This window comes from Acinonyx jubatus, chromosome A2 (genome assembly GCF_027475565.1).
Source record: "Acinonyx jubatus isolate Ajub_Pintada_27869175 chromosome A2, VMU_Ajub_asm_v1.0, whole genome shotgun sequence".
NCBI classification, from domain to species: Eukaryota; Metazoa; Chordata; class Mammalia; order Carnivora; family Felidae; genus Acinonyx; species Acinonyx jubatus.
In genome coordinates, this window is record NC_069383.1 from 60,057,808 (window position 1) to 60,071,746 (window position 13,939).

General features: G+C 32.9%; 1 protein-coding gene across 9 annotated transcripts in view; it reads left to right on the top strand.

Annotated features, from left to right (window-relative positions):
- The window catches only part of AGMO (alkylglycerol monooxygenase), a 383,176-nt gene that overhangs the window by 218,011 nt on the left and 151,226 nt on the right, over positions 1–13,939 (top strand). For all 9 annotated transcript variants that reach the window (XM_053218390.1, XM_053218388.1, XM_053218389.1 and 6 more), the window contains 2 exons: positions 3,611–3,693; positions 13,770–13,875. In XM_053218390.1, the coding sequence (XP_053074365.1) occupies positions 3,611–3,693; positions 13,770–13,875 (189 nt within the window). The remainder of the gene's footprint in view (positions 1–3,610; positions 3,694–13,769; positions 13,876–13,939) is intronic.

Below are 13,939 nucleotides of genomic sequence, written 5' to 3' on the forward strand. Positions count from 1 at the left end.
TTTTTCCATGTAATGTTAACAGGGTGATATCCCCAGTCAAGAAGCAAAAAGCTTTCTTCTTTATATTTGTGAGCAGAGGAAGGATTCCCACAGCTCATTGATTATGCAGTTTGCATCAAACATGTAATTCTACTAGAATTCCTATGTAATTAGCTGCTTCTGAGGTATTTTTTTGTTTTTGTTTTGTTTTGTTTTGTTTTTTCCTTAAAAGTAAGTTGCACAGAAGTAGAGTTTTTCAGGCATACAAATTTGTACAGTGATTGCTGCACTAGGAAACTTCAATGGAAATAAGGGCAACTGAACTGCTGACTTGTAAGATAACTTTTAAAAAGGAAAAATAATTCCTTGCTTGATAAAACTTTCATAGTTATGGTCTTCTTCGTATGTTTTTGTGTTTGTGTGTGTGATAAAAACTTATAATGCATTCAAAGGTTAATTTAGAATAATTCCATCTTAGCATTTTAGGACAGCAATATTTTACATAAAAGATTTACCAGTAGTGGAATGTATGAAATGAGATTTAACCCAATGAAAAATAAAGTTTTATTTGTTATAAAAAACTAACAGTCTTTAAGTCATTTCACATACTGTTTAAAACACAGGAGTCTAACTGTTTATGGTCAAAGCCTATCCATCCTATTTTATGTGTTTGTTTGTTTTTTTCCCTTTTTGCTCTAGTATAGCTGGCCTATGATCATATAATCAGGGATTAAAGCAGTATGTTTTCTAGGGTAGAGATTTTGTCCATCTTGATCACTTTCTTAAATTCATACCTACTATGATGGCTAGCACACGCTCAATAAACATTTATGAAATGAATATGTAGAAATTAGATATAACTAATTGATTATATGCCTTAATTACATACCTACTATGATGGCTAGCACACGCTCAATAAACATTTATGAAATGAATATGTAGAAATTAGATATAACTAATTGATTATATGCCTTAATTAGCTTATCAAATGATGCTCTATGGAAAACCTTAGAGGTTAAATAAAGAAGTGGACTCTTGTCTTTAGGACAATTCCGTTCTTTAAGGAATGAAATAAATATTAAAGGAGTTAATATTTAACATATTTAACACTTTGAAACACTTAATATATGATATTAAATTATTAATATTAATTTATGAAATACCAAATTTTAACTCATTTAATATAATTTAATTTTAATAAACTGAAACACTGATAGGAAATTATATATTTAATGTTATAAAGTGTTAAAGTATTGACTAAACCAATTGATAATTTAAGAAATTATTAAATTTCTTAAAACAAAACAAAACATTAAAACAAAAATTAAAACAAAATGTAATAAAACATTAAAACAAAATGTAATAAAACAAAAATGTAATAAAACATTAAACAAAATTGTAATTAAAACAAAAATGTAATAAGATGTAATAAAATGTAAAAAAAATGTAATAAAATATTCATTCATTTGGTCAGTCATTCAAGAAAAATATTTGAGTACTGACTATGTGCCAGGAAATGTTCTAGATGCTTGAGATATAACAGTGAATAACAAAACATAACCTCTAATGGAGCTTACATTCTAGTGGGGTGGGACAGACAACAAAAACAAAAGAATGGACAAACCTACAATTGTATAGAAATGATAAGTGTATAAATGTATAATTGTACAAAAGTGTTGTATGGAGAACAATATAATGAATAAGGTTATAGATGATTATGAAAAAGTGCTATTTTATATATGACAGACAAGGATGTCCATTTGAATAGTACCTCAGTGAAATGAAGGAATGAATCCTAAGGATCCCTGGGGGAAGTTGTTCCAATAGAAGCAACAGTAAATAAAACAGACTTGAGTGGGAAGGATGCTTGCCATGTTGAAAGAAGAACATAATTTGTGATATGAAAGCCAGAGAGATTACTAGGGGACAATATGGTAAGGGGATATGTTATATATGGGGCAGAGTAAGGACTTTTGAGTTTTATTCTAAGTAGAAATTGAAGCTCTTGGAGCATTTAGAACATCTCCCTTAAACAGCCATTAATCTACTTAAACACCTAGTTACTTCTACCACCCTGAAAATAATTTTCTGGCACTTTTGCTGCATTGTCCCAAAGCAGTCATTGCTGAATTCCACATATCCAAATAGCACTCTCTAGCTCTCCACTAAAACATTCTGGTGTCCACTGAGCTTTCCCTCTTATATCTGATACCTACCTAGTCCCCATACTCCAAAACAAATCGATATTTTTTATTCATATTTTTGATTACTCATCAATACTCGTCTAGGAAACTATTGCTTTGGAAACTTTTAAATCCCTTTCAATTCCGGGTACCATCCAAGCATACGATACTGAATAGAGAGGTGTTATAAGTTGGCTGTGAGGTCAGGCTTGATTTATAAGGCAGTGTGAAGAGGGGGTATTGGATGTGAACAGTGTTTGTGATTGATGGCTTTTGCTTACTGTTTAAAACTGTGGACAGATGCAGTTTTTGTAGGTATATATATTAGTTAATAAATGAGTTGAAATTACCTCTAGGTATTTCATGAAAAAGCAGAGAAAGAGTGTTTGCATGTTTTGATAACTCTATTAGCCACTTTGCTGTGTCACACTTCTGGTGTTCTCATTAAGATGCAACATAAACACCATCAGTGAGTAGGGGAATCATTCAAGGGGTGTGCATCCAACTTCTTGCTTTTACAGATCCACTCTCACATGAAAACAGTATTCATCTGACCCTAAATATTAGCTCTGCAACCTCTCTGCCCCTGACTGTTTAGGTTTGTTGCTCATATTTATTCCACCATTGTCATACTTTGAGGTCAGGGAAATGTATTTTGAATTTCAGAGGTGTCATTTATTTCTATGTGATGATGGAAAAGTTACCTTATTCATATATGAAGCAGATATAATGATACCTTATCTGTAAGGTTGTTGGGACTAAAGAAAAGAATTGAAATATATGAAACATATAACATAGAAGCTATAAAATAGTAGATGCTCAATGAACATTATTATTAAATTTTGTCATGTAAACAAAATGCATAATTCATGTATAATTATGATTAAAATGTTTTATTACAATAATTGAAAAGATAACCCTTGGTATGTACATAGGAAATCTGTAGATTTCATCAAATATGAATATATATTTGTGCAATATGTTTTATTTATGTGTTGGCACGCATAAACACGTTCTGCTTTAAATATTTTCTGTATTAAAAACAGTGTTGGGTTTGAAACCACAAAGAATTTGTGATAATAAAAATAACTATTGGACTGTGCTATTTATTCATAAAAATGTAAGTGATTTCTCCATATGAGGGGCACAGGTGTTTCAAAGAATTATGACAGTCATAACTTTAAAGGAGAATTTTTAGAAAGAATATTTTAAACAAAATAGTTCTGTGGAAGTGTCCACTTGATTCTCCCAAGCGTTCAGCAAGATAATTAAATGACATTAAGGAAACCAAAATGTCTGCTGCATAATTAGCCTTTTTGAAAAATGCCAGTGACAAATGGTATAATATAAAATAAAATTTGAGGCTGGTTTTCTTGACAGCTTTAAGTTCTAATGTTCTTTTTGATAACTCTCCTAAAGAATCTTTGGTCTCTGTATTTGCTTGACAGGCACTATCACAAGTTACCCTCCTTCTGAGGGTTTGCTTCATTATTCTGACATTGACCTCCATTGGATTTCTTCTGGATCAAAGGTAAGAAGTGAGATTCTTTCCTTTTGTGTAGTTTATAATGTTGTCTTAAAAATATATGTGAAACTTCAATAGTCATCAAACATTTGTTATTAAAAAATAAAGTTGAAACTATAATTTCACAGTATGTTGTTAAACAGTGTAGTTTATCCAATTTTTAAAATCAAGAATGCATTTACAATCTAAGCCTTTTAAATGAGATTTAGGTTTTTTAATGTTATTAAAGAAAACTTATAAGTGTAATGAGTAATTTGGCAAAACATAGACCATAACTCTGAGTAATTAATAAAATATGAAACATATTGGGTACTTTTCCTTTGCCATTGAACAGTTCACATATATGCCAGAATGTGTGTGCTATGTACTTAAAGTGTATGTCCTTTCCCTCACACAGCATATTTAAAGAATCTTGCTTTAAATACTACCCTAGTGAGAAAATTCATTCACTTGCACAATTTTAAAATGCATTTATGGTAGGAAGTATGTAGAAAAATACCTATTCATTATTACTTAGTATTTATCAAATATTAATATTAATACTAATACCAATATTTATGCACTTAATATGTGCCATGGAATATGTTATTAATTCTTACAACAATGCCCTGAGATAAGAATTACTATAAAGCCCATTTTACAGGTTAAGAGAGTCAGACAGACAGATAGTAAGAGATAGAACACAGTAGAAACCCAAGCAATGTGACTCCCAAATTCACGTATTCTACAGTTTACATATACTGTAACTTGGTGAAAAACTGCAAAACAAAACAAAACAAAACAAAAAAACTCAGTCATTCTTGACATCTTATCTTTGTTGTGGTGTAATTGTTTAAGTAGGTAACCAATACCATTACTTTCAGGAAATTGTAAAAATAAAAGTCCAGGAAACACATGCTTAATTTATATTAAATATTATGTTACTTTCCCAAGGAATGCTTAATTGGTGTTCTGGAATAACAGCAGATTCTGGAGTTTTATCAATCACCAAATCATCAAGATCAAAATGAACATACTGGTTAATGGGATGGTTTAGAACATGCACCTATAAACACTTGTGTTTGTAATTTATTTTTGGGGGGCTCTCTATCCGACAGAGCCATGAACTAATAAAATGGAAAAATAGGTCACAGTTCCCTCTGAAATAATTAACCCAGATCCGAAGAATCAGGATCTCACATTTTAAAGATTATAATTCTATTGGTTGCATATACTTATGAGAGGTAGCAATAAGCTAATACCAATAGTATAGTTTTTTGTTTTGTTTTGTTTTAGAGAGAGTATGCGTTGGGGAGAGGAACACAGGGAGAGAGAGAGAATCATAAGCAGGATCCACACTCAGTCTGGAGCCTGAGATGGGGCTTGATCCCATGACCCTGGGATCATGACCTGTGCTGAAACCAAGAGTCAAACACGTAACCAGCTGAGCCACACAGGCACTCCAAGAAAAGAGACTTTAAATCAAGACTGTAACAGGAAACAAAGAAGGGCAGCATATAATAATAAAGGAGACAATAAAGAGGACAATTGAACAATAAGATGTAACAAATGTAAATATTTATGGATCCAACAGGAGAACATTCAAATACATAAAACAAGGGTGCCTGGGTGGTTCAGTTGTTTAAGCATCTGACTTTGACTTTGGCTCAGTCATGATCTCACAGTTCAAGGGGTTGAGCCCCGCATTGGATCCTGTGCAGACAATGCAGAGCCTGCTTGGGATTCTTTCTCTTTCCCTCTCTCTCTCCCCTCCTCCACTCATGCTCGCTCTCTCTCTCTCTCCCTCTCTCTCAAAATAAATAAGTTTTTTTAAAAAGTACAAAAAATAGTTAATAAAGGAACTAGTTGCTAATAATACAATAATACTAGGGGATGTTAATACCCCATTTACATCAATAGATCATATAAATGGAAAATCAACAAGGAAACAATGGCTTTGAATGACACACTGGAACAGATAGATTTTACAGATGTATTCAGAACATTCCATCTTAAAAGAACAGAATATACATTCTTTTCAAGTGCACATGGAGCACTTTCCAGAATAGATCATATATTAGGCTACAAAACAAGCAACAATAAATTGAAAAAAATTGAAGTCATACTATGTACCCATTCTGACCACAATGGTATGGAACTAGAAGTCAACCACAAGAAAAAATCTGCAAAAAGCACAAATACATGGAGGTGAAATAATATGCTATAAACAATGAATAGGTAAAGAAATAAAAGAAGAAATCAAAAAGTGCATAGATGGAACAAAAACAGACACTCAGATCATTGGAACAGAATAGAGAACCCAGAAATGGACCCACAAATGTATGGCCAACTAATCTTTGGCAAAGAAGGAATGAATATCCAATGGAATAAAGACAGTCTCTTCAGCAAGTTGTGCTGGGAAAACTGGACAGCGACATGCAGAAGAATGAATCTGGACCACTTTCTTACATCATACACAAAAATAAACTCAAAATGGATGAAAGACCTCAATGTAAGACAGGAAGCCATCAAAATTCTCGAGGAGAAAGCAGGCAAAAACCTCTTTGATCTTGGCCACAGCAACTTCTTACTCAACACGTCTCTAGAGGAAAGGGAAACAAAAGCAAAAATGAACTAGTGGGACCTCATTAAAATAAAAAGCTTCTGCACAGTGAAGGAAACAATCAGCAAAACTAAAAGGCAATCGACAGAATGGGAGAAGATATTGGCAAACGACATATCAGATAAAGGGTTAGTATCCAAAATCTATAAGGAACATATCAAACTCCACACCCAAAAAACAATCCAGTTGAAGACATGGGCAAAAGACATGAATAGACACTTCTCCAAAGAAGACATCCAGATGGCCAACTGACACATGAAAAAATGCTCAACATCACTCATCATCAGGGAAATACAAATCAAAACCACAATGAGATACCACCTCACACATGTCAGAATGGCTAACATTAACAACTCAGGCAAAAGCAGGTGTTGGCGAGGATGCTGAGAAAGAGAATCTCTATTGCATTGCTGGTGGGAATGTAAGCTGGTGCAGCCACTGTGGAAAAGACTGGAGGTTCCTCCAAAAATTAAAAGTAGAATTACCCTACGACCCAGCAATTGCACTGCTAGGTATTTATCCAAGGGATACAGGTATTCTGTTTCAAAGAGACACATGCATCCCAATGTTTATAGCAGCACTATCAACAATAGCCAAAGTATGGAAAGAGCCCAAGTGTCCATCGATGGATGAATGGATAAAGAAGATGTCAAAAAGAATGAAATCTTGCCATTTGCAACTACGTGGATAGAACAAGAGGGTATTGTGCTAAGCGAAATTAGTCAGAGAAAGACAAATATTATATGACTTCACTCATATGAGGACTTTAAGACACAGAACAGATTAACATAAGGGAAGGGAAGCAAAAATAACATAAAAACAGGGAGGGGGACAAAACATAAGAGACTTTTAAATAGGGAGAACAAACAGAGGGTTACTGGAGGGGTTGGGAGAGGGGGGATGGGCTAAATGGGTAAGGGGCATTAAGGAATCTACTCCTGAAATCATTGTTGCACTATATGCTAACTAACTTGGATGTAAATTTAAGAAATAAAATTTAAAAAATTTAAAAAAATAAATAACAAAGGAATGAAAAAAAGTGAATGGAAAGAAATAAATATCAAAACACAAGGTTCAAACCTTTGGGATGCAGCAAAAGTAGTTCTTAGAGGGAAATGACAGCAATACAGGTTTACCTAAGGAAGCAAGAAAAATCTTAACTAAACAACTTAACCTTGTACCTGAAGGAGTTAGGAAAACAACTATAAACAAACCTAAAACCAGCAGAAGGAAGAAAATAATAAAGATTAGGGCTAAAATAAATGATACAGAAACTTAAAATCAATAGAACAGATCATTGAAGCCAGGTGCTGGTTCTTTGAAAAACCAATAAAATTGATAAACCTCTAGCCAGATTTATCAAGAAAAAAAAGAGAAAGGACTCAAATAAAATCACAAATGGGAGAGGAGAAATAACAACCAATACCACAGAAATACAAACAATTATGAAAGAATATTATGAAAAAGTATATGCCAACAAATTGACCAACCAAAAGGAAGTAAATAAATTCCTAGAAACATATAACTTCCTGAAACTAAATGAGGAAGAAATAGAAAATTTGAACAAACTAATAACCAGCAAAGAAATAAAATCAATAATAAAAAAAATTCCAACAAACAAAAGTTCAGGTCTAAGCTTCCCAGGGAATTCTACCAATCATTTAAAGAACTAATCCCTATTCTTTTCAAACTATTCCAAAAAAAAAAAAAAAAGAAAGAAAGAAAAAAAAAAAAAAGGAAGAGGAAGGAAAGCTTCCAATTCATTCTATGAGGCCAGTAGTATTTTGATACCAAAACCAGATAAAGACTCCACCAAAAAAGAGAACTACAGGCCAATATCTCTGGTGAATAAAGATTCAAAACTATTCAAGAAAATACTGGAAACAGAATCCAACAATACATTAAAAAAATGTTCACCACGATGAACTGAGATTTATTCCTGGATTGCAAGGGTGGTTTAGTATTCACAAATCAATCAACATGACATATCATCTCAGTAAGAGAAAGGATAAGAACCATATGATCATTTCAATAAATTCAGAAAAAGCATTTGACAAAGTACAACATCCATTCATGATAAAAACCCTCACAGGTGCCTGGGTGGCTCAGTTGGTTAAGTGTCTGACTCTTGGTTTCAGCTCAGAGCATGATCTCATGGTTCATGCTGACAGTGCAGAGCTTGCTTGGGATTCTCTCTCTCTCCCTCTCTCTTTGTCCCTCCTGCATACGTTTTCTCTCTCTCTCAAAATAAAGAAATGGACTTTAAAAAAAGTGTCGTAAAGTGATAAAAATAGAGGGAACATACCTTAACATCATTAAGGCAACTTACAAAAGACCTGTAGCTCATATAATCTTCAATGGGGAAAAACTAGGAGCTTTCCTTCTAAGGTCGGGAACAAGACAAGGATGTTCACTCTCACCACTTGTATTCAATATAGTACTGGAAGTCCACAGCAATCAGACACAAAAAGGTATAAAATGCACCCACATTAGTAACGAAGAAGTAAAACTTTCAGTATTTGCAGATGACCTAACACTCCATATAGAAAATCTGAAAGACTCCAACAAAAAACTGCTAGAACTGATAAATTCAGTAAAGTCACAGAATACAAAATCTATGTATAGAAATCTGTTGCATTTTTATACACCAATAATGAAGCAGCAGAGAGAGAAATTAAGAAAACATTCCCGTTTATAATTATAGCAACAATAATAAGGTACCTAGTAATAAACCTAATCGAAGAGGTGACACAGACCTGTATTCTGAAAACTGTATGCTGATGAAATAAATTGAAGATGACACAAAGAAATGGAAAGATATTTTAGGTTCATGCTTTGGAATAACAAATATTATTAAAATCTCTATATTACCTAAAGCAATCTACACATTCATTGCAATCCCTATAAAAATACCAGTAACTTTTTTTTTTTTTATAGAACTAGAATAAACAATTCTAAAATGTATATGGAACCACAAAAGGCCTTGAGTAACCAAAGCAATTTTGCAAAACAAAGCTAGAGGCATCACAGTTCTGGACTTCAAGTTATATTACAAAGCTGTAGTGATCAAAGCAGTATAGTTCTGGAACAAAAATAGACACATAGATCAATAGAACAGAATAGGAAACCCAAAAATAAACCTATAATTATATGGTCAATTGATCTTCAACAAAGCAGGAAAGAATATTCATTGGGAAAAACTCATCTCTTCTATAGATGGTGTTGGAAAAACTGGTCAGCCACATGCAAAAGAATGAAACATACACCATACACCAAATAAATTCAAAATGGATCAAAGCAATCTATCAACTGATGAATGGGTAAAGAAGATATGATATATATTACATATATGTAATGACATATATGTAATAATACATATTCCATATGATTATATATATAATGATATATTTTATATGCATATAATGGAATATTATTTAGCCACAAAAAAAGAGTGAAGTCTTACTATTTGCAGTGACATGGATGGAGCTAGAGAATATAATGCCAAGAGAAATAAGTCAGTCAGAGAAAGACAAATACCATATGATTTCACTCATATGTGGAATTTAAGAAACAAAACAAATGAGCAAAGGGATAAAAAGGAAGAGGGAGAGAGACAAACCAAGAAACAGACTCTTAACTATAGAGAACAAACTGATGGTTTCCTGAGAGGAGTGGAAAGTGGGGATGGGTGAAATAGGTGATGCGGGTTAAAGAGTGCACTTGTGATGAGCACTGGGTGATATATGGAAGTGTTGAATCACTCTATGGTACCCATGAAACTAATATAACACTGCACGTTAACTAACTGAAATTAAAATAAAAACTTAAAAAATGAGTAAAATATCTCTATAGAACATTGTCAAACTATTGAAATATTATGAAAAATAATTAAACTAAATAAATGGAGAGATAACTATATTCAAAGATTGTAATACTCAGTATTATAAACAGTACAATTCTCACCAAATTGACTTACATATTTAATATAGTTGGAATTAAAATTGTAAAAAGGCTTTTTCTGGAATTGGGTAGGCATTTCTAAGACATATGTATATGGGAATGAAAAGGACCTGTAATAGTCAACACAGTCTTGAGATTTAACAAAATGACAATAGTTGCACTACTGGCTATCAAGATTTATTATAAAGCTACAGTAATTAGACATGCTTTATTGGCACAAAGATTAAAACAGAGAACCTAGGAAATATCTATATATATATATACATACATACTTGATTTGTGACAAAGGTGTCCCTGCAGAGCTATGGGAAAAGGCTGTCTTTTCAATAAATGGTCTTGGAAACATTGGATTTCCACATAGGAATAAGAAAAATAAACTTGACAAATATTTCACACCATAAAAAGTTAATCCTGGGGCCAGGGGATTGTAGATTTACAAGTGAATGGAAAACCAATATTCCAGAAAATAGCATAGTAATGTATCTCTATAACCTTAAAGTAGGTAAAATGTTAAATGGTACACACAAATCCCTATTCCTAAAGATAAAATTGATTACTTAGACTATAATAACATTAAGAAAGTCAGTTCTTCAATAATTAACCCTCATTAAGATAGTAAAAAATAAAATCTTCAAATCAGAGATGCTGTTTGCAAATTTTATGAGTAGAAAACACCTTTTATCCCACATGACTATCATTAAAAGTATTGACAATCCCTACTGATGAAGGGCTCACACACTGAGGGGAGAGTTTATATTGTGATAACTAACTTGAAATACTGAAGATTTTACTAAATTTCAACATATAAACAATTTTACCTGGAAGTCTAAAGGCACGGAAAAGAATGTTCAGACAGCATTTTTCATAATAAACAAGTGTAGCCGACAGTCCTGATGCCCTTTACAAGGCAGATCGATGCGTGAATATCAGTATATTCACACAATGAGCAGTATACAAGAGTGAAAAGCATGACCTGCTGCTACATGCAACGTCAAAGACGCATCTCATTAACACTAAGTGAAAGATGCTAGATACACACAGTGCATACAATACAATCCCATTTATTAAAAGTAAAAAGAAACACCTATACAGGAATTTTTAAAAATTTATGCTAATGTGGTAAAAATATAAATTTAAAACAGAGCAAAGAGAATATGATTATCATAAAAGGGTACTGATTCTTTCTGAGATAGAGGGAAGGTAGAAGTATTGAGGAGGTAAGAGTTCTCTTTGTGGGTGCTGATATTGAGTGGTGGTTACAAGGTTCTTGATTTGTTAAAAATTATCAAATTGCACATTTCTGTTTTATATATTTCTTTATATGTAGATTTCTTCTCACAATATAAAAGATTAAAAAGCAAAGAATAGAATATAATTAATAGAAATTAATTGTGTTTTACGATAGAAATTTTATGGACTACCTTGGTGGCTCAGTCGGTTGAACATCCAACTCTTGATTTCAGTCAGGTCATGATCTCATGGTTGTGGGACCAGCCCGAGTCAGGATCTGCACTGGCAGTGCAGAGCCTGCTTGGGATTCTCTCTCTCTTTCTCTCTATTCCTCCCCTGCTTGTGCCTTCTCTCTTTCTTTCTCGAAGTAAATAAATGAAGTTTAAAAAAGTAAATAAGATAAAATAGAAATTTCCTTTTCTTTCCCTTGGAACCTACCCAGATACCAATTTTAAAAAATAGCTTATACCAATTATATAGCATCATTTTACAAGGAGAAAATTTTTAATTTGATTTTATATCTTATTCACAAAAAGATAAGTCACATTACTTGAATACAAACAAATCAAAAATTGTTACCCTGTTTTAGCTGATTTTAAAATACTTGAAAAAAATGTTCTCTTCTTTTGTATAAAAATTTGTATTCAGTTTTACAGAAACAGTCATAATTAATAGATGCAGAACAGAGGTGCCTGGGTGGTTCAGTAAGTTAAGTGTCCAACTTCGGCTCATGTCATGATCTCATGGTTCATGAGTTTGAGACCCACATTGAGCTCTGTGCTGACACCTCATAGCCTGGAGCCTGCTTTGGATTCTGTGTCTCCCTCTCTCTCTGCCCCTCCCCTGCTTACACTCTCTCTCCCTCTCTCTCTCTCTTTCTCAAAAATAAATAAACATTAAAAAAATTAAAAATAGATGCAGAAGAAATATTTAAGTTAAATAAATATACCACTTTATATTTTCTTCACTTTTTTTCTTTATACCATTATAATCTAAATTAACTAAACAATATGTCTGTATTATGAGATTAATTCAAGAATATTTCAGTCAAAAAATTCACTTGTCATAACAATACTATTTACCTGTTACAAAAAATATTTATCCAACAAATGAATATCATAAGAAGCTTATTTTATGCTAATAAAAAAAGCTGTTCATTCTAATCATTACAAGATAATTTGTAAACACTTACCTGTGCTTGATATCTGATGCTGTTTCAAATACATAAACATGCTTAGTTCACTTATTTTAGAGTTTGAATTTTAAGAATACCATGCATACAAAAAAATGAACATCACAAAATAGATAACAAAGGACTATAATTGTGCTACCTATCATATTAGGCATAATCATACATTATCTGTTTTCCCAATATTTCAGAAATTGACAGTTCATTATTTTAGAAGAGTTAAAATCTTCCTTACAAGTCATTTTTTTCTCTTTTTTAAAATATTTTTTATTTTGAGAGAGAGAGGGGGGTGGGCTGAGGAACAGAGAGAGAGGGAAAGAATCCCAAGCAGGCTCCATGCTGTCAGGTCAGAGGCCGACATGCGGCTCCCATCTCACAAATCGTGAGATCATGACATGAACCAAAACCAAGAGTTGGAAGCCTAACCCACTGAGCCACCTAAGCACCCCTGCAAGTCATTTTTAAAATGAATGAAGTAATAAATAAATACATAAATACATAAATAAAATGAATGAAGTATGGGGCGCCTAGGTGGCTCAGTCAGTTAAGCATCGGCTCAGGTCATGATCTTGCGGTTCGTGATTTCAAGCCCCACGTCGGGCTCTGTGCTGACAGCTCAGAGCCTGGCGCCTGCTTCAGATTCTGTGTCTCCCTCTCTCTCTAACCCTCTCCTGCTTGTGCAGTCTCTCCCTCTCTCAATAATAAATAATCCACATTATTTAAAAAAAAAATGAAATGAAATGAATGAAGTATAAAAGTATTTAGCGAGTGGCAGGAGTCTCATTTACTTTGGATCCTAGAAATTTAGTTCTTTGATATTTTATTTATTAATTGAGCGTATGCTTCATCCTAACTTATCAGTGCTCAAACTAAGCAATAGATTGATTAGGAACTGATTTTCTTTAAAAAGAAAATGCATTTTATTTCTTAGTGTGATGGCTGTTTTCAAACAACTTCAGAGGCACATGCTCCTTAAATACATTAACATACCGTGTATTTCTTGAAAATTAGAAAAAAAATGTGTTTCATCGTATGAATTATAACATGTAAACATGCAAAGAACATATTAAAGCTAATACATGTCAATGATATTTATTTCAGACCTAAGGCAGCTGTACTGGAAACTTTCCGTTGCTTGGTGTTCTTAATGTTGTGTAGATTTGGTCATCTGAAGCCTTTCACTCCTTCTTTGTCATTTGCTTTAGAGGTAAGACATATTTTTTTAGGTGGCTTAGCGCAATTATACAGCTATCATATGTTTCATCTTTTCA